This window comes from Schistocerca gregaria, chromosome 8, assembly GCF_023897955.1.
Source record: "Schistocerca gregaria isolate iqSchGreg1 chromosome 8, iqSchGreg1.2, whole genome shotgun sequence".
Lineage (NCBI taxonomy): Eukaryota > Metazoa > Arthropoda > Insecta > Orthoptera > Acrididae > Schistocerca > Schistocerca gregaria.
Window position 1 is genome coordinate 155,712,863 of NC_064927.1, and position 24,145 is coordinate 155,737,007.

At 43.1% G+C, this 24,145-nt stretch overlaps 1 protein-coding gene across 1 annotated transcript in view; it reads left to right on the plus strand.

Moving 5' to 3' along the window:
* LOC126284273 (uncharacterized) overlaps nucleotides 1–24,145 on the plus strand; it is a 626,414-nt gene that overhangs the window by 551,984 nt on the left and 50,285 nt on the right. Inside the window, exon 5 of the mRNA XM_049983089.1 lies at nucleotides 19,958–20,064. Within this exon, the coding sequence (XP_049839046.1) occupies nucleotides 19,958–20,064 (107 nt within the window). The remainder of the gene's footprint in view (nucleotides 1–19,957; nucleotides 20,065–24,145) is intronic.

Below are 24,145 nucleotides of genomic sequence, written 5' to 3' on the forward strand. Positions count from 1 at the left end.
GTGAGAAGGCTCTTACCTCGTAGTGCAAGGGAGAAAACGAGCACAAAAAAGAAGAAACACAAGGAAAATGTACGCCGAAAGAGAGCATCTGACGAAGAAGACGACTGCTTCTGTTTTTGGTGTGCTATGCGCTATTCTAGTTCACTGCAACCAATAAAATGAATACAGTGAATTAGGTTGGAAAATGAGATCATGATTATTGTGCAAATTTAGAATAATATAATATTCACTGCAAGAGCTGCAGTTCTCATACTGAAACCGGAGTCATGTATGAGAATAGGGTCTACTGCAAATGTCGGATTACCAGTAATTTGTAAAACAAAACATTTTTCTACACTACTGATAACTAAATACACTTAAGAGAAGAACCAGGGTAAATGATCAAAACTATAATATGTTTGATCAATGATTAATAGTTGTGTAACAACTTACGCCACCCACTGTAACAAGATGTCCCATTGCAGAATAAATTGTTGTAATGTGCATGACCAGAAATCACGCCAGTTCAGTGATATTCCTTGCAGCTGAGCATACGGGAAAATACGATGAATCAATAATAACAGTGCTACATTCTAAGATGTTTCGCATCAAAAAAGCTAAAAAATCTTCTTGAAGAAAAATTATTGAAAAAATTGTAGCAGCTAGCCCTGGTCTCCCCTATAAACCACACGCGCCCGTACACCCGTCTCTCTGCCTTGTTGGCGTTTGAAACCAACGTCGGAGGGCAGTCAGCGAGTATGTCTCGTTACGCACTATTTAAAGTGGAGCTGCCAGATACAGTTTTTCGTATATAGGTGAAATCAAGCATTAATTTTAACTATTCAACGTGGTGCTTTATTATTATTACACATTTAGTAGTAGATTTAGCTAAATTTCTCCGAAATTAGCGGTATTAATGCAACGATTGTCATTTTTACATTTGAGCAGGTGAAATGGTAACAAATAGTGCAAAACATTGTATTGGCATTTCTTTCTTTTAACAAACGGCAGAATTATAGTTCTTTAGTGACTTCCTCTTTTTTGTTGCACTATGGCTCATTTTGTTCACCGCTTCCACAGAAGTAGAAGACGATATTTTAGTTTGGCACGAAGCATTTAGTTTTCCGAGAATTATCCAGCAAATGGCGGGACCAGTTTTATAAGAGATGACATCCATTTCTATCCACAATGTCCGGTTTTACAAAAAAAACAAGCGTGTGAGTTTTACAACTTTTGCTTAATCCAATACAGACACTGAAACAGTATTAAGATAGGAATCGCGATTTATTAGAAAACGGCCGTTAGAGGGAAAACTCTTGTCCATCGATGAATGAACTCGTAAACGAAAGTTAATGTAACACGCGGGGTTAAAGATCACTCAAATATTATATGTAATAATTAAATGTAAATTATTTAAATTTATTTATGCGTGACTGAAGACACTCAATGCACTCAAAATTGTAAGCTAAGATTGGTGGCGATAGGAAATCACTAAATATCGATCCGAAGTCACACATAGTCCTTCGACTTCTAAAGAGATAGCTGCTTCCGTTAGCCACTGCTCTGAGAGTCTTTTTAAAGTGAACGATTACTATATTGTTCTGTCATATCAGGGGAAAACAACTTCGTATGATAGGGTGTCCATTCGCATCGTTTTTCCCGGGACGACCCCGTTTTATTCCAAAATATCCCGCTGTCCCGAATTCTTGTGATTCCGTTTAGCTCAAATATTTTAATCAAGTGTTTTACGCTGGTAAATTAGTACTTCACTCAAATATAAAAAAAGGCACACTACGAAGAAATTACCTGACTGTTCGCTCCGATAGCTGAGTGGTCAGTGTGACGGATTGCCGCCCTACGGGCCCGGTTTCGATTCCCAGCTGGGTCGGACATTTTCTCCGCTCATGAACTGAGTGTTGTTTTGTCTTCATCATTATTTTGTCCCCATGCGGCCCGCAGGTCGCCCAATGTGGCGTCGAATGTAATAAGACCTGCACCAAGGCGGCCGGACCTGCCCCCCAAAAGGGCCTCCCGGCCAATGACGGCTCATTTCCATTTACCTGGCTGGGACGCAAATCGGTAGGTGTGATGTACTTGTACAGACAAACAAATGTTATCAGAAAATTCGATGATTTATTCAAAAGAAAGAGCTTCTCACAAATTGAGCAAGTCGTTATCGCGTTGGTCCACATCTGGCAGTACGCAAGCAGTTATTCGGCCTCGCATTGATTGATAAGAGTTGCTGGATGTCTTGAGGGAATTCGTGCCAAATTCTGTCTAATTGGCGCGTTAGAGCCTAAAAATCCCGAGCTGGTTGGAGGACGCTGCTCATAATGCTCGAAATGTTCTCAATTAGGAAGACATTCGGCGACCTTACTGGCCAACAAAGTATTTGGCAAACACGAAGACAAGCAGTAGAAACTCTTGCCGTGTGCGGGCGGGCATTATCTTGTTGGAATGTAAGCCTTGGATGGGTTGCCGTGAAGGGCAACAAAACGGAGCGGATGACAACCAAAGGGATCCTGCTATGAAAAGAAATGTCACCCCAGACCATCTCTCCTGGTTGTCAGGCCGTATGACTGGAGACAATGAGGTTAGTATCCCACAGCTGTCTCCAGAAAAGTCTTCGGCCTGGAATCTCATTAACTGGGGTACAATTATCTTCAGTGGTGAGTCTCGCTTCGCACTCAACCCCGATGATCAGCTAAGACGTGTCTGGAGACTTCTCGGATAGCAGTGGGGTACTAGCTTAACTGTCGCCCACTGTGCGGCTCGATCACCAGGAATGGTGGTGGCCTGGGATGGCATTTGATTTCATAGCAGGACCCTTTGGCTGCCATCCGCAGCACCTTCACGACACAGTAGTACTTCGACAACATTCTACACCCTGTTTTGTTGCCCTTCATGGGAAGCCCTTCTAGGCTTATATTTCAGCAAGACAATGCCTACCTGCTCGTGGCAAGAGTTTCTACTGCTAGTCCTCGAGCGTGCCAAACCCTACCTTGACCAGCAAAGTCGCTGCATCTCTCTCCAATTGAGTACGTTGGAAGCATTATGTACAAGGCCATCCAGCCAGTTCGGGATTTTTACGCTCTAACGTGTGAGTTGCACAGAATTTAGCAAAATATCCCTCAGACGGACATCCAACAACTCTGAAACTTTCTGACAGGTTAAAACTATGTGCCGCACCGAGACAGAGAAAAATTTGGAAGCTATATCTGCAATATTTATTAGTTATTGGTAGTGCAGGGTGGCGCACGAAATGCGTTACCAATTGTTTCTTTCACAATTTACGAAGCACATTAGATATCCCGCTGGGATCTCTACAGTAGTACCAGCAGAGCTTGGAAAAACAAATGAGTTACGAAATGGCTTGTAGTTCACGATACTGCCGCTAGGAGACTAGTAAGCAACAATGGCTGACAATGGAAGACTCACGACTTAGCAACTATCGGCAATTGTGTTACTTTTTCATGAAACGAAAAGCCTTGTTGTGACTCAGAGGCATTTTCGACAACAGTTTAACACACGATGGGTCCCTTGCAAGAAGACCATCCACAGGTTGTACGATAAATTTGAACAGGAAGGAACAGTACTGGAAGCGAAGCGACCTCAGCCTAAGACTGTTTGTTCGCCGGAGAAAATTGAAGCGGTGCGAGTTGTTGTACGGAGAAGTCCCGGGAAATCGTGTAGAAAGGCAGCAGTGCACCTGGGAATATCCAGACGCTCCGTTCAACGCATTCTTAAAAGTGACCTCCATATGTACCCATACAAGATGATCTGTGCACAGAAGCTCACTGAAGAACACAAGCAGCAGAGACTGCTGTTTGCTCAGTGGGCGGAGGATAGGAAAGAAACTCTCAACAACGTTTGGTTTTCAGACGAGGAGCATTTTCATTTAGGTGGTGTGGTTAACAAACAAAATGTACGCTTTTGGGCCACTAAAAACCCACAAGTGCTTCATGAACAACAACATTATGATCCGAGCATTACAGCGTGGGCAGCAATTTCCAGTCATGGACTTATTGGACCCTTTTTCTTTGAAGAAACTGTGAACAGCGAGCGTTATTTGAGCATGCTTCGCAATAGCTTCATTCCACAGCTTCTTGCTACTGCCTTGCCCTTCAACACGCAGTGCTTCATGTAAGATAGAGCAAGGCCACATACTGGAAACACTGTGTTGGAGTTTTTACACGAGCATTTTGACATGCGGATCATTTCACTCAGGTTTCCAGGTCGCTTCAGTGACGGACAAAATTGGCCCTCCAATAGTCCAGACCTCAATCCATGTGACATTAGGAATCGAAATAGTGGACATAGTGAGCATGTTCTGAGTTAGAACAAGTCTCCATGGACGGCTCTCCATTGTAGTATATGTTTCTTTCAGATTGTATTGACAATAAAGTTTATATTAAAAAACAAAATGGTAACACATTCCGTGCGCCACCCTGTAGTTCGGAGATCAATAAGAAATCTAGAAATCCTAGAAAAACATAGGCTACAGATTACCTGCGAAAATGTCCAAAATTATGAACCATCGAAAAGCTGGAATAGGTAACTATAATTGACTTCCTATACAGCTCGATTCTAGTTACCGATTCCAGCCATTTGGTGATTCAGTAATTAGATCGATTTTAGCACGTGTGTGCACTAAAATGTTGGCTAATATGATTTCTGCATTTTAATTGCTCTCTGAACTACTGCAAAAAAGGTACTAATATTTGAATTGGTAACTAGAATTGACCTATATAGGTCAGTTCTAGATACCGATTCCAGTCTTTGTTGTGCACCGCAGTAATTTTCGAGAGCAATTACAAATGTAGAAATGGTATTACACTTCAATGCATACAACTGCAAAAATAATGTATGTATGGATCACGGTCTCGCTCCGGCACACAGTTTTAATCTGCCAGGAAGTTTCATATCAGCGCACACTCCTCTGCAGAGTGAAAATCTCATTCTGGAAACATCCTCCAGGCTGTGCCTAAGCCATGTCTCTGCAATATCCTTTCTTTCAGGAGTGCTAGTTCTGCAAGGTTCGCAGAAGAGCTTCTGTGAAGATTGGAAGGTAGGAGACAAGGTACTGGCAGAATTGAAGCTGTGAGGGAGGGTCGTTTGTCTTCCTTAGGTAACTCAGTTGGAAGAGCACTTGCCCGTGCAAGGCAAAGGTCCGAGTCCGTGTCTCGGTTCGGACCGCAGTTTTTATCTGCCAGAAAGTTTCATATCGGCGCACACTCCTCTGCAGATTGAAACTCTCATCCAACAACTCAATTTGTGAATCTCTTCTCTTGAATAAACCAAGCAATATTTTTGGAATTGTAATCATTCGCTTGTCTGCTCACGTACATCATATCGATGATTCTTTCGTGTTTTTCCTTCTTTTTAGGTCTTAGAGTGTATATATGCTAGAAAGCGCCACTGGTGCAACTTGCTCTACGATCTTAGTTTATTTACTGGCAACCTTTTGCTGTTGTATTTTCGATTGGTGTGGATATTGAGAATTGCAGTCCCTGCTGTAGTAAGCAGTCTCGAGATATTATACTGGCTACGTGTCAATTTTTGAATCTATGCATGCCGGAACGAGAGTATAATTTATACAGAAATACACTCCTGGAAATGGAAAAAAGAACACATTGACACCGGTGTGTCAGACCCACCATACTTACTCCGGACACTGCGAGAGGGCTGTACAAGCAATGATCACACGCACGGCACAGCGGACACACCAGGAACCGCGGTGTTGGCCGTCGAATGGCGCTAGCTGCGCAGCATTTGTGCACCGCCGCTGTCAGTGTCAGCCAGTTTGCCGTGGCATACGGAGCTCCATCGCAGTCTTTAACACTGGTAGCATGCCGCGACAGCGTGGACGTGAACCGTATGTGCAGTTGACGGACTTTGAGCGAGGGCGTATAGTGGGCATGCGGGAGGCCGGGTGGACGTACCGCCGAATTGCTCAACACGTGGGGCGTGAGGTCTCCACAGTACATCGATGTTGTCGCCAGTGGTCGGCGGAAGGTGCACGTGCCCGTCGACCTGGGAGCGGACCGCAGCGACGCACGGATGCACGCCAAGACCGTAGGATCCTACGCAGTGCCGTAGGGGACCGCACCGCCACTTCCCAGCAAATTAGGGACACTGTTGCTCCTGGGGTATCGGCGAGGACCATTCGCAACCGTCTCCATGAAGCTGGGCTACGGTCCCGCACACCGTTAGGCCGTCTTCCGCTCACGCCCCAACATCGTGCAGCCCGCCTCCAGTGGTGTCGCGACAGGCGTGAATGGAGGGACGAATGGAGACGTGTCGTCTTCAGCGACGAGAGTCGCTTCTGCCTTGGTGCCAATGATGGTCGTATGCGTGTTTGGCGCCGTGCAGCTGAGCGCCACAAACAGGACTGCATAGGACCGAGGCACACAGGGCCAACACCCGGCATCATGGTGTGGGGAGCGATCTCCTACACTGGCCGTACACCTCTGGTGATCGTCGAGGGGACACTGAATAGTGCACGGTACATGCAAACCGTCATCGAACCCATCGTTCTACCATTCCTAGACCGGCAAGGGAACTTGCTGTTCCAACAGGACAATGCACGTCCGCATTTATCCCGTGCCACCCAACGTGTTCTAGAAGGTGTAAGTCAACTACCCTGGCCAGCAAGATCTCCGGATCTGTCCCCCATTGAGCATGTTTGGGACTGGATGAAGCGTCGTCTCACGCGGTCTGCACGTCCAGCACGAACGCTGGTCCATCTGAGGCGCCAGGTGGAAATGGCATGGCAAGCCGTTCCACAGGACTACATCCAGCATCTCTACGATCGTCTCCATGGGAGAATAGCAGCCTGCATTACTGCGAAATGTGGATATACACTGTACTAGTGCCGACATTGTGCATGCTCTGTTGCCTGTGTCTATGTGCCTGTGGTTCTGTCAGTGTGATCATGTGATGTATCTGACCCCAGGAATGTGTCAATAAAGTTTCCCCTTCCTGGGACAATGAATTCACGGTGTTCTTATTTCAATTTCCAGGAGTGTATAAATAGTGGGTTTCCTTTTATCCCTGATAGTGGAGGCACTGTAGAATGCACATCTGTTTTCCTTATTGATCTCCCTATGGCCAATGAAAAAAAGAAAAAAAAAAAGAAAAGAAACAGAATGAAAGTTGAAACTGTGAATACCTTGCTCATTCTCAAAGGACACTTAAATGAGATATCGTGTGCTCAGTGTTAATGACAAGCTGTCAAAAGAAAAAGAACTTATAGATAAAATAGAGGCTAGCGAAAATTACGGTGGAAGTGCAAGGGACTAATTGTAACAATTCATTTGGGATCAACAAAATGGTTCAAATGGCTCTGAGTACTACGGGACTTAACATCTGAGGTCATCAGTCCCATATACTTAGCACTACGTAAACCTAACTAACCTAAGAACATCACACACATCCATGCCCGAGGCAGAATGCGAATCTGCGAACGCAGCAGCAGCGCGGTTCCGGACTGTAGCGCATAGAACCGCTCGGTCACAGCGGCCGGCCATTTGGAATCATCTGAGTGCATGCTGCAAAGGTAAACTTCTGTACCCATAAAATTTTATCAGTACAATTCACGTCACGTTTTCATCCTTAACTGCCCCAGTTTTTTTCTAAGCGTTATAAAATGACCCATTTTTTAATAAATGTGGACATCGTCGCTGAAGATCTCACGTACAAATGATACTGCTACAAATTGCTTATCACCGAAATGAAACTCAGCATTAAACAGTGATGACTATATTTCAGGCCTACTGCACATGGAATAATTTGATGACCAAAATGCCACCCAGAAGAATCAAAATATTAGCAATTCGAATTCTAGCGACCTCTACCGATTCAGTTCTAGAGAGACGAGAAGCCATAGCCATGAACGTGTAGGAGTTGTGTAATGAGATTGTGAGGATACGGATTGGACCAGCATAACACGATGAAGCTGACACACCTTACTTAATTACACGTAAGGAGAAACAGCAATTCCATCACGAATGTCATTGCGTTTATAGTACACCTGTGATATAAAAGGTAAATTAGATTTCTGACAAAAATAGAGCTTAATATTAGGGAGTAATCTATTATAGTTAAAAGTCTTAAAAATGTGTTATTTCTTACGATATGTACATGGGGTACGTGTATTTGAAGAGATGGCGTATTGAAGTTCTAAGAGTTGGAACCATGTCTGTACCAGCGAATACAGAGATCACTTGGCGTGGAAACTTCACACGTACGAGAAGTGTAATTTGTAGCATTCCGGTTTGCTATAATTTCAAGATTTACAAAATTCGAGCATCTCGGAGACAAACTGCCTCAGAGAAAACTCGACAAACAGTCTGGATAACTGGTTTTCAGAATAAAATTATCCTCACTATAACTGCAGTGTCGAAGATCTTCAAGTAATTTTCAAGATGCTTGCCTATCTAAGTCGCTGGGTCCAAACGATAGATGTCGAACGTACGATCGGAAATCGATCATGCGACTCTGGTGGCGGGCTTTATGAGTATGTTTACGTTAGTCACTACAGCAGCGACAAAAGAATAGCGTTACAAAAATACTTGTAATTGCAAAGGAGACGAGTTACCATACTCGTCGTCGGTGTTGTCATGTGAAAGTTCATTACGGTGGTCTGCATGGATAATTTGGAAGAGTCGAACCATGTATTCTTCCTGATAGTCGTTCGTTTTCCACACTGTCCGCAATGAAATTGTAAAGGTATTTCAGCATAGAAACTGCTCTTACGAAGTTTTACACACTTCGCACCATCACAATCTACACAGTCCCTTCTTTCCTCGTTCGGTAGTACTCCGTATTTGCGACAAAAAGTCGAACACTTTTCTACGCAGGATAAACATGGAATTAGATTCTTCCGTGTGAGAGAATCCGTCGAAGAAACGTCAAGAACAACAGACATCCCACTCACTAACGACATAAATCGTCAAGGTTTCCCAAGCAACTCACAAATAATTCGCGGAGGTATGTAATTTGGAGCAAGTAAGGGAACGACGGAAAACAGATAAAAATTACGATAGCAAATAATTGATCACAACGCCCGCCACCGAAGTCGTAAGATCGATTACCGGTCGTACGTTCGATATGTATCGTTTTGACCCTGCGACTTCGATAGGCAACCATACTTGGAAATTACCGATCGTCATATTCATACGCGCGTGTGAGAATTTATGTTATGCGTCCGCAGAAAGGTGCAGTCGATTTGACGCCCGTATTTTGTCTGCGGCCAGTGATCTCTTTACTATCTGTATGTCAAACTCCAGCTGTGTGAACGTGCCGCCTAACAACAACACGGCGGACAGGGAGATGACAAGAATGTGCAGGCACGCTGAAGTTCGTGCTGTGACATCAGAGATTTACATCCAGGCAGGACAAAGATCACTGGCTGCGACGAACTCAGATATTTGCTGACGGCTTACCTTCTGATTGCTGGCGTTGCTCCGTGTTCTTGCTGCATATCACGGTTTTCCGAAGATTTTGTTGACTTGGACGGACACGTTCATGTTGCTTGGCGCTCGCCTCGTCTCAGACTGACGCTAGGCAACGGCATCGCCCGCTGCAGAGGCTCCTACATTGTTGACAACTGCGTCATGTCGCGATATCTTGCTTAAAGAGAGATGCGTTAAAAAATCGCCGCACAGTTAATAAAACTGTCCAGCGACAATGGCGTTGATGTAATTACGCTCATAAGGGGACCCTCCATACTCTAAATCACGGATTTTGATGCACTTCAAATATGCTGTAGAGGCACTTACCCTAAGTACTTGGCTATCCGGTTTTTTAGCGACGGGCCTTGGTTTTTGAGAAAATCGATTTTGAAGTTCATTCCTTGCTTTGTATGCCCGTAATATTTAGGGTGACTAGACGTCCGGATTAATCCTCCTTTTTAGCTCTTGGCCCGGGGTCCGGTCGGATTTTTACAGTGTCCGGCTTTTTCACAGAGTTGAGCGTAATACAGTTAAATTTACAATTCGTCCCGTCCTATTGCTCTTTTCTTAAATACTTTAACTATTGGCACAGCCTTCGTGATAAACTCGCACGAAGGCGATGTTAGTAGGTGGCACCAGGATCGTCGATGTTATCGTTGATCTACCTATAAGCGAATGCAAATATCGATTATTTAAAATTTTCGTTTCGTATCTTCACTTTGTAGTGGCTTGGCTTCCTGTAGTGCACGTGTCATTTGTGAGCGTAATTTTTAACCGAGTGAGTTACGTAAAATATTTGGCTATGCCTAAACAAAAGTGTACATTTTCTGATGTCATTTCCTGCAAATATCCGGCTTTAAGAAAGGGAGAAATGAATTTGAAGCGGAATGTAAGATATGTGGAGCTACAACGTACGTCTCAGTGGCCAATAAAGGTAAGACATAACTCGACAGATTAACTGTCATGGTTTTATTTCATTGTTTCATAGTCATTCAATTTATTTGTATTCGGTAGGTTAAAGTGTAGTTTACATGTCGTCAGCTGCTGCTTGAATTGTAGATGTTGGTAGCGGTGCGTCTAGTGAAGGGATACGAATGGTCTTACGTTTTTCGCTTTGTAAACAATTCCGTGTTGTTGACATAACAAATCAATTGACGCCAGACTGTCACGACAATCAATGTTTTTAATTTATTTATATTGCTCAGTTAACCACCACCTGACCATCAGTAACAATTAACTACTAGTTTTACCGGTAATTCCCGCAGTCACGTGACTTGTCCAAAGCTGACGGGTGGTATCCTCGTCTGCAGTTGACCCGTTTGATGTGTCCTGTTTTTTCTTTCTTTCTCCTCCTTTTTGAAGCTGTTTGTCCTCCTTTTTAAACGGTTGCATCTGGTCACCCTAGTAACATTACATATATTCCGCGCAAGTCAGCGTAGCGCTGCGGTAAAGGTTCACGGCTATCGCGCCGGAGGTACCGTGTTCAAATACTGCTCGCGGAGTAGATTTTCTGCGTATTTAATGGCATTTGTGATTTCGCCTCTTAATTCTTCGTCCAACTCCTCTACTTGTGGATCTTCTTCTGGCTGCACTACTGCAAAAACACTTGCTACTTCGGTTTCACAGAATTTTTTCTATACACGGCACTAGAGACGCTTTGCGAGCAACTGACGCTGTAGTAAAGGATTAAAACTTGCATCCTCGTTGGCCGCAACTAGGAGCTGGAGTTCCCGTTACGGCTAACGGTATTCACCGGAGAGGGGACCATATTGGGGGGAGATCAATTTATGGTAATGCAAGAAGCGACCGTTGTAAGAACATTTGGAACTCCAACTGCGAATCACAAACGGAATGAATATTTGAAAAAATTAATAACTGAATACGTATATTTTTATAATTTCGCACGCCTTGCACTGTTTGTTGATATTCTTTGAAATAACATTGAAAATTTCGGTCGATTTTGAAGGAAGAAAGAAGTACACAAGCAGGATTCGAACGCGGAACCTCCAACGCCGTAGCTGTGAACCTTTACTGTTACGCTACGCTAACTTGCTTGGTATACGTCTAAAGTTACGGATATACAAAGCACGCAATGAAGTTCAAAATCAATTTTTTCAAAAACCAGGCCCATCGCTAAAAAACCGGATAGCCAGATACTGTACAACATATCTGAAGCCCATCAAAATCCGTGATTTACAGTATGGAGGGTCCCCTTGTCAGAGGACCGGGCAGTGCGCGCGAGGATAAGGTGCCCCGGAAAGAAAAATAAATTGGAAAAAATCGAACAAGAGTGAGTTGTGCTTGCCCTTCGAAGGTTCTGCACAAACATGATTATGTTTACAAACACTTAATCCATCCCGAGTGTCGCGGATCTCGACGATTTTTCCCTCTTACTGATACTGAAATAAAAGAAAAGTTCAAGAGTTTAATGAAAATTCAAGGTTAAAGGATATTAATAAGATTCGGTAATAACATTGCTACCCTCAGTGAAAATAAAGAATCTGGTGAATGATATGAACAATATAATGAGTACAGAATGTGGATTGAGAGTAAACTGAAGAAAGACTAAAGTAATGAGAAGTAGCAGAAATGATAACGAGAGAAACTTGACGTCAAGATTGATGGTTAGAAAGTAGATGAAGTTAAGGCATTCTGCTAACTAGGCAGGAAAATAACCAATGACGGACGGAGCAAGGAGGGCATCAAAAGCAGACTAGCACAGACATGAAGGGCATTCCTGGCCAAGGAAAATGTTCTAGTATCAAATATAAGCCTTAATTTGAGGAAGAAATTTCTGAGTTGGAGCACAGCACTTACGGTAGTGACACATGTACTGTGTTAAAACCGAAACAGATGTGGTGTTACGGACGGAAGTTGAATATAAGGAAGACTGATAAGGTTATTAATGAGGAGATTCTGCACAGAATCGGAAAGGAATTTGTGAAAAACACTGACAAGAAGAAGGCATAGGGTGACAGGACATCTGTTATGACATCAGGGAATAACTTCCGTGGCACGAAAGAGAGCTAGCTGTAGAGGGTAAAAACTATGGAGGGAGACAGAGACTGGTATAGATACAAATAACAGAGGACGTAGGTTTCAGGTGCTCTCGGAGATGAAGAGGTCGGCACAGGAGAGGAATTCGTCAAATCAGTGAGAAGACTGATGACAAAAAAAAAATTAAAAACTTGATACTGACACTGGTAAAATACCTGTCCAGTGAATCCCAATAGTTTCGAGAATTTATTACTCATATATTTCAATTTTTTGTGTGTCAGCTCATTCGCTGTTGGTATTTTTCATTTTTTATTAATTTTGGAGATATATTAACATGGTTTGCTAATCGGCAGTTGCAGATGCTTTGGCGTCGTCTGCTCTTGTCCCTTTTGCGGTTACTGATGGGACCTGACGGAAGTCTCAAGAGAAGAAAACGGTACAGCCGGCAACAGGGCTATTGTTGTTATGCAAATATTCTGTGGAACACTTCAGTGGATGTTTTATGGGATACTGGAATCTCATTCCAGACAATGGAAGTGCAGTAGTGCATGAATTACGAGTATTGCTTGGCTCTGAAACATTACAGATGCTGCACGTTTCGTAAGCATAGACTGCGAGAGAATGTTTGTAAGGTTGGCTTACGTCTCTCATCGGTAGATGTCAAAGACTTTGTTTCCACAGCGGCAGAGGGCTTCATTGCATCGTAGCTCAGTTTATTAGGACGAAATATTTGTAAGGTTTGTACACAAAGCTTCCACATGAATCGCTCTTTCTGGAAACCAGATCAGAACCCCTAAATTAGTTGATGAGATTTTTGATCGATTACGGATGCAATGTAAGTTCGTAATTGCGAAAGAATATTGTTTCCATAATATAACTACAAATTAACCATTTTCGGCTTTTTTTTCTTTTACTTGTGTTCTGAAACTTTGCTCCTTGTCAAATTTCATGATTCTAGGTCAACGAGATGTACCTTATAGGTTTCGGTGATTGAGTCTGCGAGTAACAAAAAATATCCGTTTCTTTTAATTACATTGATTTAGGAGCTTAAATTTTTTACACCGTCAAAGGATCGTAGACCTTAGTGTATGACATAATTTCAGCTGGATACCTCTAACAGCTCCTGAGAAAAAGGGGTCTTAACAGTCGGACAGATAGACAGACACAGAGACAGACAATAAAGTGATCCCATAAGCTTTTAATTTTTACCAGGTGAGGTACTGAATCGCAAAAACGAGGAAAACTTGAAATGGGAAGGAAAAGTGGAAATTTTTCTGAAATAAAGCAGTCAGAAATTCCTTCGCTACGTTAAAATAATGGAACATTGTTTTGGAAATCATTATGTCATAAAGATAAGGTAACCATTTACCCTCTTTATCCAGGTAGATGGATCTGCATTAGTATAATAACATCATACATAAAACGAAAGGGAGTAGCTGCGGGCAAATGTTTCGGACAACACTATAACAGAGCATCCGTCATAAATGGCTTATAGAATGGTACACAAAAAAAAAAGTCGAGTCAAAATTTAAAAATAAAGAAACAGCCCTATATTTGAAAACAGTTGAGGACATCTGCAGTTTTTATGGTCACAGCATGGTGGTAGGATTTAAAAACTTGTTCCGTGAATACTTCGAAGGTAACGCTAAAGACACCAAATCGAAATCGTTAGGTTGCCAAATGAGCAACCCTATACACGACTAAAGAGATATTCATAGACCTTGTTAAGGTTCAGATATGCATAATACGTAAGAGCAAAAAAAAAAGGTAACGACCGAAGCGTAACGATGACTTAAAAACATAGTCTTACCCTTTTCAATATGAAAGACTTGAGAAAGCACCTGCGGCCTTGCTTCTATGAATATGACGGCGGAAGATGAGGATTTAAGATGCCGTCGACGACGAGGTCGGTAGAGATGGAGCGCTAACTATTGTGGCTAAGAAAATCGCCAGTGTCCTTTCCGAAAGAGCCATCCCGGCATCTGACTCGAGTGATTTGGAGGGAAATCAGATAAAATCTCAGTCTCGATGGGCGGACGGGGATCTGAATCGCCACTCTCTCGAATGCGAGTCCCGTGTTCGTCCCGCCACTGCGACGTACTTGTCGGCTGCAGTGAAAAATATCTAGCATCAAAGACTCATGCCGTACACTTCTTGATAAAACGAAACTTCCTGGCACATTGCACTGTTTGCCGGACCGAGACTCGGACTCAGGACCTTTGCTTTTCGCGGGCAAATGCTCTAACTACTGAGCTACCCAAGCACGACTCACGATCCATCTACTGGACGAAACGTTCAATCTGTGAAAGACAGGCCGCTGAGAGGAAGTTGCTTAACAAACGAATTAAAGCAATAGAAAAGCATTTATAGAGATTTGCTAGAACAAGAGGTTGACACGAGGCCTTAACAGGACTTCAAGTAACAGTAGTTTATCCAGTGACTGAAATTTATTCATAACTAAATGCCTGATTTCAAGGAATGATCCATGTTATACTTTCTTCTATATACTGTGTCCCCCAAGAAGAATGATCGATATTCCGGGGTATAAAGGAACGCTAATTTAAAGCAAAAAACTTCGTATGGACATGTGCCCTATTCCGAATGGTTACGTAAATAGGAAACATTTGATGCACATTTGCTTTTGAGCTAGTGGCGCGCACGTATGTGTCTTACTCAGCCAGGCTCAGACTTATTATTGTAGCCCAAGTTACCCAGTTGCTTTCAACTTATTTGCTCGGAATGTCTTTCTATAATTAAGCTAGCCTGTTGAACGCGCAGATGTCCATGATGTGTTGCGAGTGAATTTGTGCGAGGGACTGACAATGTATCAGAGAGAACGAACGGTTAACTGTGTGCCGGCCGGAGTGACCAAGCGGTTCTAGGCGCTACACTCTGGAACCGAGCGAGGGACTGACAATGTATCAGAGAGAACGAACGGTTAACTGTGTGCCGGCCGGAGTGACCAAGCGGTTCTAGGCGCTACAGTCTGGAATCGAGCGACCGCTACCGTCGCAGGTTCGAATCCTGCCTCGGGTATGAATGTGTGTGATGTCCTTAGGTTAGTTAGGTTTAATTAGTTCTAAGTTCTAGACGACTGATGACATCAGAAGTTAAGTCGCGCAGTGCTCAGAGCCATTTGAACCATTTGGTTAACTGTGTTCGTACACACATTGGCTAAAATGCCGCACATCTTTACTAACGAAGAATCTGGAGATACAGTGCATGATTACGGCTTCTAGGATGGTAGTGTGACTGTTGCTGTCGAAGAACACCGTCGGCGCTTTCCGACACGTCTGTTTCCTGGTCATAGTGTGTTTACCAGAGTTTACAGCACATTGCAAGCTACAGCTCTTCTTCCACGTTAGCAGTTTACTTCTGAACCTGCAATTCAGCAACCTCTGCAGTATCAGCAAGACTTTGTTGAAATGGTGCAGTGTTGTCCTAGTATCTACATACGGCGACGTGTACTATATTGCGTAGAGGTGAACGCGTAAAAACACATATTTTTAATTTCACACTTTGTAAAACGCACGTTGTAATATTTAGTAACTGTTGTACACGCGTAAATGTGGAAACCTGACAATGTATTGTATAATCCAGAAAATGAATAGCAAAAAATGATTCAAATGGCTCTGAGCAGTAAGGGACTTAACATCTGAGGTCTTGAGTCCCCTAGACTAAGAACTACTTAAACCTAACCAAGCTAAGGGCAGCACACACGTCCATGCCCGAGGCAGGATTCGAACCTGCGACCGTAGCAGCAGTGCGGTTTCGGACTGAAGCGCCTAGAACCGCTCAACCACAACGGTCGGCTAAATAAATAGCAATGTACATTAAATTTGCTCTGTCTCTGAACAATTCGCAATGGGGCATATGTCCATAAGAAATGTTTCACTTTAAACGATCGTTCCTGCCATATCATTTAATACAGGCTATTCCTCCTAGAACACCCTGTATATGGTCTGTAGAGAAGATGAAGCATTTAATTTTTACAATCACATTTTCTCATGATATTTCTCTTTTGTTTCCAACAGTTAGAACTTTAGAACTTAAAAACTTTAATTCAAGTTCAAATATACACTGCACACCATAATTAAAGTATCAGTTTTTCGAAACCCTCTAATTGTTCCATATGTTTGCAGGTTTCCTCTGTAAAGGCACATTAGTAGAATTCACAATAAATGAGGGGTTCGCCGACTGTGAGGTCTTAGAGGAATCCTTCCCCATTTTATTCACATAAAGTCAATGTCACACTTCTCTGTGCTCACACGACAGTAGCATATGAAGCAGGAGGACTGAAAAAGCATAAGCACTCTTTACTGCTTCAGATCACGTTCCAAATGGCTCTGAGCACTATGGGACGTAACATCTGAGGTCATCAGTCCCCTATTCTTAGAACTACTTAAACCTAACTAACCTAAAGACATCACACACATCCATGCCCGAGACGGAATTCGAACCTGCGACCGTAGCGGTCACGCGGTTCCGGACTGAAGAGCCTAGAACCGCTCGGCCACCGCATTGCAGCCACGTACACTGTCGAATATCCAATAGTACGTCTTCAAGAAGAATCGGCAGAATGTTCCTCAGAAAGAGTGCGCACGAATGTACATTTAGAACGGCTGAAATGAAATAAGGTCCCGTAATGTGTTTTCGTATGACGTCGTACCATACGTCTACGCTCCATTGCCTTTGATGTTGGACCATACGAAGCAAGTGAGGATCTTCGGCTGCTTGGTAGTACTTTTCAGGATTATTTACATTAGCGTGGTTAGTAAACGTTAGCCATCTTGGTATTGAAGCTCTTTTTTTCCGTGTTTGCTTTAACAATATATATGTTTATGGATAGGGTCCGCCTTTAGCAAAATACAGTTTTGTTTTATAACCCAAACATGTTTCACTGCAGTTGCAGCATCCTCAGTGGGCTTTTATTTTCCATCTGTTAAAGATAAAGAACGTTCTTTGTTGTTTTTTATATATGTAGCTATTAGTTTTTAAAAAATGTAATTATAGATATTTGAAAAAAACACATAAATTATGAAAATCTATAATTACATTTTTTTAAAACTAATAGCTACATGTATACAAAACAACAAAGAACGTTCTTTATCTTTAACAGATGGAAAATAAAAGCCCACTGAGGATGCTGCAACTGCAGTGAAACATGTTTGGGTTATAAAACAAAACTGTGTTTTGCTAAAGGCGGACCCTATCCAAAAACATATATATTGTTAAAGCAAACACGGAAAAAAAGAGCTTCAATACCAAGATGATTATCTCGACGCCTTGCCAGGCATTTCCGAGCAACCTCTACAACAAATTCCGGAACACTACAGCAAAGGTACATCAAACTATTTTAAATATAAAATTCAATAGACTTTGTCTTTCATATAATGTAATAACTAACTATATACATGTAAATGTAAACAGTATGTCACCTGCAGCTCGTCATGCCAAACATAAAGCTGAAATTGAGTGGCTGAAGCAAGAAATTAGAAACCTACATACAAAAAAGCAAGAACTCAATGTTGAACTATTCAAAATTCACCTGGAACTAGGAAACCACATTAAAGTCTCTGAAATATTCAACGATATCATGAATACAGTCAACCAAAACACAGAAACACAAATAAAATCAAAATGGAATAAACAACAACAGCCCACTGAGGATGCTGCAACTGCAGTGAAACATGTTTGGGTTATAAAACAAAACTGTGCTTTGCTAAAGGCGGACCCTATCCAAAAACATATATAAACGTTAGCCGTTTATCGGTGCGGAGCACGCGATGGGAAAACGTAGTGGTCTCTCAGTTGCTGAAGGGCAAACCGACAAAATACTGTACGATGTTCGAAACCATGGTCGGCGACCGCCTGATGTAGCGGCAAATGGTAAGGGTGGAAATTCAGCCGATGCGGGTTGCGAATGTCACTCGTCTGGCTGATTCCACATTCCTCTGTAATATATCTCGCAACGCTCTGGTGATTCATTAGCGTCGTAGCCAGAACTGCCTTTTCGTCTAATCGTTCGAATGAAGTCTCCTTCCGCGTTCTCTTTTTGACATTCAAGTAGCCTGTCCGCACTTTTGTCTTAATAATTTGTGCAACTGCTTGGCGCATCGGACATTGGCGATCCCGATAGCTAGCCCTATACCGCGCTCTCTTTTTACAGCATTTATTTTCCATTCACCATATAGAAGTAATACATAAAACTTCTCCTCATTGGTGTACATGTCTGCACGCAACAAATGTTGAAGCAAAAATGAGTGGCCTGCAATGCAGACAAGTAAACAGACAAACGTGTTGACATTCTGACACAGTGTAGCACGAGAGCTCTGCTTGGCGGTGTTTGCACCGTTAATGCCGTTTCCAGTCACCGTGCTCTCACATTCTAGGACATTTCTCGAATTTTTACGACACGTTTCAACGTCAACATTGTAAGTGGGCTGCTTCTGTGTTGGTAGCGCTGTGCAGCGCTTTGCGTTAAATGTCTGACTGCACTTTGTAAGAGACTCTGTGGTTGGTCGGACTCGTTGTTGGAAATTAATCGCCAGTGCTGTTGGGCAGTTGGAAGTTAATCGCCAGTAGTGTTGGGCAGCTGGAAGTAAGTCGCCAGCAGTGATGGAAGTACTGTTGGGCATTTGGAGACGAACAGCCAGCAGTGATGGATGTTAAATGTGAGAAGTTAGCATTGATGGAGGGTAGAGGTCTGAAGTGTTAGCGTAGGCTAACGATCTGTACATGTTCGACTTGGAGATTGAATATTATTCATGATTATGTACCTTTGTGCAAGATGTCAATGACGATTTACATTCGTGTCTGAAGTGGATGTCGCATTATTAAGGTAAAAAAAATACATTATTTGGTTTGCAACGAAATCTTTCCTTATTAGTAGTAGTGGCTTTAGTAGTTAGAATCCTTTATTTAGCTGGCAGTATTGGCTCTCGCTGTATTGCAGAAGTTCGCGTAATGAAGGTTTTTGTGAGGTAAGTGCTTAATGAAATCTATAGGTTTTTGTTAGGATTTCTTTTTAGTCAGGGCCATTCTTGTAAATTAATTTTTTGAAGTCAGGTTATCCTTTTTTTTTTGAGCAGTCAGATTGCATTGCGTTTAGTCATTCAACAATTTTAGAACAGACACAACATTTAAATAAAGAAGTTTCAACATGAACAAACGATATATCACTATTTCCTCGAAAACTATCGAATGCAGTTACAAAAAGTATAATGTTCCATTTAAAAAAACGTACTTACTTCAATATCTCCGTCGATACCAGCGCTAGAAACATTACCCAAACAAAGCCTACGTGTCCCTCGACGCTGCAACATTTCTCGCAAACCGCGTTTCGTTATGTGCAACCGTTCATGAAAAAAATGTGTGTTACATCTTACGTGGATATAAATTAACAAAGTGAGTACCCCCAGATTCGAAGTCTGGAACTGCTTCAGCTGTCACACGTATATCCTCCGCGCTTTCGATTTTTAAACATCAGATGGCAGTATAGTGTGACCACTGCTCTCCTGTTGCAGATACTACGACGACACGGAGCGTGAAGCGCCTCTGACGCCGCTGCGGCCAGCCTCGCAGCCCAACCACAACCCCGTCCAGCGGCTTCCAGACCCTCCCGTCGTGGCTGGTAAGTCGCTCTTAACCCCCACTACGAAAGGCGCGATTCCATTGTAATTCGGGTACGAGCAACACATCCCAGGCGGGTATATGGCTTGTGATATAATTCTGTTCAACTCGCCCTGCTTGTCATAAATACGAGGACAATCTTTTCCGCATCGATTGCTTCAGATGTGAACAGGCTTGATCTCATAACCTAAATTCTACATAACACACTACCTTACAAAAAAACTTAAGCACCCAGAAGAACACGAAATGGAGCTTTACGGGTTGAGCGGGTACGTCATGTTATTGTATTGATTACAAACTCGATTTGAATTTACAAAGAACTTGGTAAGATGCGCCCACTAGTTAGTATGTGGTCCTACCCTTTACGATGCGGATGCATTAACTGATACTGTTGGGAAGGTTGTCATAAAGCCGTGGTATCCTCTGCTGAGGCAAGATAACCCACAAATGCTGTAACTGGCCGTAGTTACTGGCACTGGAAAGTAGATGACGGAGCTGATTCAATGGCATCCCATAAAATTACGCCGGGTCCTCGGCTTTCATGACGATGACAGATGCAATATGGTGAGTTTAGTTTTCCTAGGTGCATAGGATACATGGAGCCATTGAGTCCATATTCGCATAACCGCAGTGGAACCCCAACAGGCCACGTGTTGCTATACATTTCTACACGGTCTAGTCACATTGATGTGACCGCCGCCTATGTTCGACTTGCGATAAACACCCGCAGACGTCAGGTGGCAGCGCTTGCAGTGGAGCGTATATAAAGCATGCCGGGGGACGCGGAAAACAGTGCAATTGTTCTCTTGATGCAGAAACAGTGCGATTTATCTGAAGTTCAAAAGGGCATGGTCATTGGCTTTCGGGGCAAGATCAGGAACATTTCCGAAACGGCTAAATTTGTAAACAATTCGCATGTCGCCGTAGTTAAAGTATACCATGTGTGACAAAATGGCGCTATTCAAAACAGGCGGCAAACTGTGTTGCACCACGGGCCATAGATGGAGATGAGTGACGCCTGTAGAGATGTCTACGGACGAATAGTTGCGCTACTGACTGCTGTCGGTCTGTGTGGCCGAGAGGTTCTAGGCGCTTCAGTCTGGAACCGCGCGACCGCTGCGGTCGCAGGTTCGAATCCTGCCTCGGGCTTGGATGTGTGTGATGTCCTTAGGTTAGTTAGGTTTAAGTAGTTCTAAGTTCTAGGGGACTGATGACCTTAGATGTTAAGTCCCATAGTGCTCAGAGCCATTTGAACCATTGAACTGACTACCCAGACGGATCAACGGGCTACCAACGACCGTTCAGTGAATTTTGCTGCGTGTAGACCTCTGCATCAGGGGCCTGGCTCGTGCACCCACGCTGACTGCTGATCATCAGCGAAGAAGGCTGGAATTTGGACGCCAATACCGCAACTGCACGTCTACTGAACGAGGACAGGTGGCCTTTCCAGATGACACATGGCATCTGGCGTGTAATGCGTGAAACGTCTGGCCTTTTCAGATGAATCACGTTTTATGCTCCACTGGACAGATGGCCGTTGACGTGTACGGCCCTGCAACAATCGTCGGGAAGATCCAGGCCGGAGGAAGGAGCGTTATGATGTGGAGAATATTTTCGTGGCGTTCGCTGGGTGATCTCGTCATTCAGTGCATCGTCGAAAGTATGTATCTATCTTTGGCGATCATGCCCACCCGTTCATGCAGTTTATCTGCCCTTAATAGCTCTCGGAACCTTCAAAGTCGATTTTAGCGAGTGTTTTGGGGAACTGCGTCAAACTGCTTTAGCCTTTTCAGTATTGAGCTTAGGTTTTGTGAATAAAAAGTTTATATTGGTGCTCAATGCGTCATTCTGGGAAAAACTAAGATCTAAATACTGAATTAAATTTTTTTGTGATGTACCAAATATTAGGGCATATAGGCTGCATCAGGGCTCAAATAAGGTTTTTACCCTAGTAATTATATGTTTTCAAATTTTCAAAATGGTTAAAATGGCTCTGAGCACTATAGGACTCAACTTCTGAGGTCATCAGTCTCCTACAACGTAGAACTACTTAAACCTAACTAACCTAAGGACATCACAAATATCCATGCCCGAGGCAGGATTCGAACCTGTGCTAACAACATGGCCGCCAATTGAATTGTGTGCTGATATCCGGTATGTATGGGCACATGGGGCTACTGTGTTCGTCATTCATGAACACCTATGGTGTGGTGAAGAGGTCATGTCTCGTCAAATGTTTGCTCACTGGTATTGCATATTCAGAGATGGAAGGTACAGCATGTAGGATGAAGGTAGAAATAGGCATTCTTCCACATTCACGAATGGAAACAACATTGCTAGAGTGTATACGACAATTCCTTGCATCACAAGGAAACGAGTTTTGCCAGAGTGGTATCTTCAAACTGATTGCTCGCAACGACAAATGTCTGAGTGTCGGTGCGATTATGTCGAAAAATAGTGCAAGGTGTACGAGTATAGTGTTGTTTCTGGCAATAAATTTTCTGTGTCAGAAACAATGACGAACTTTCCTTTTTAACGTCTCTCGTAGTTTAAGTAAGTATTCGATGTATTAAAAAGTTGACATTATTTTCTGCTTGGTTGCCATCTTAGCGACCAGTTGTTGACTAGAAAATGGGTTTACAACCGGAAACCTAGATAACACAATAACAGTAAAGTTTGTGAAACAAGGCTAAATAAGTGGTGGTGGTTAGTGTTTAACGTCCCGTCGACAACGAGGTCATTAGAGACGGAGCCCAAGCTCGGGTTAGGGAAGGATGGGGAAGGAAATCGGCCGTGCCCTTTCAAAGGAACCATCCCAGCATTTGCCTGAAGCGATTTAGGGAAATCACGGAAAACCTAAATCAGGATGCCCGGAGACGGGATTGAACCGTCGTCCTCCCACATGCGAGTCCAGTGTGCTAACCACTGCGCCACCTCGCTCGGTGCTAAATAAGTGTTCAGTTTAATTAATACAATACATAGTGTTTCACCAAGAACCCACAGTTGAATCAGATAAACAAATAGTCGCTGATATAGCTTTGCGTATGTTCTCATATGCAAATTACTAAAAACAAGCCTTAATTTCTCGAAACTACGTTGACACTGTGATAGAGAGAGTCACTATAGCCACGTCTGCCACCGGTAGCTGAATGGTCAGCGTGACGGATTGTCGACCTCTGGGCCCAGGTTCGATTCCCGACTGGGTAACGGAATTTTCTTCGCCCAAGTAATGGGTGTTGTGCTGTCATCATCAACCTATCATCCTCATCGACTGCAGGTCGCCGAAGTGGCGTCAACTTAAAAGACCGGCACCCGGCCTACTGTCTGCCCGATAGGGGGCCCTAGCCATACGGTTAAATAAATGAAAATAAAACTATAGACACTCAAGTTATTTAATGATATTTGTCATATTAACATTGTTATTTCTTAAGTAATCATGATTTATAAAAGGTGCAGTATTTGTAAAACAATAAATAAAAATATGGGAACATCGCGGAAGATGCATATTTGAACAAAAATGTAGATGCTAGGCAAGCCTGAAAGTTGCGCTGTGTTCTGTGTACATTAAAAATGTTTTCGCAGTTGCAAATATGGACAACCATCAGCTCTAGAACCGAATGAAGACAGTGAAAATTTGTGCCGGAGTGGGATTCGAACTCGAAGTTTTCGCTTCTCGCGAGCGGGTCGCTTTATAATTTGGCTGTCCGTACTCGACTCACGGCGACGCTCAAACTTCCATATGTCGTCATCCATGCATCTACACCCTGTACTCGTACATCCATTATGTACGAGGTTAAGTTAATTATTACCCGCAAAAAAATTAAAAAAATTATTTTAATCAAGTAGGAAACTTACAAGAACATCATTTTAAGACATAGTCTCCTTGAGTTTCAGCGCACATGGGCCATCGTTGGACAAGCTTCCTGATGCCCTCATAAAAAAGGTTTTCGGTTGAGCTGCGAGCCAGGAATGCACCGCTTCTTTCACTGCTCCGTCCGAGGCAAATCGACGGCTCCTTAAAGCATGTTTGACTGGACCAAACAAGTGATAGTTAAAGGGGGCAAGATCGGGGCTATATGGAG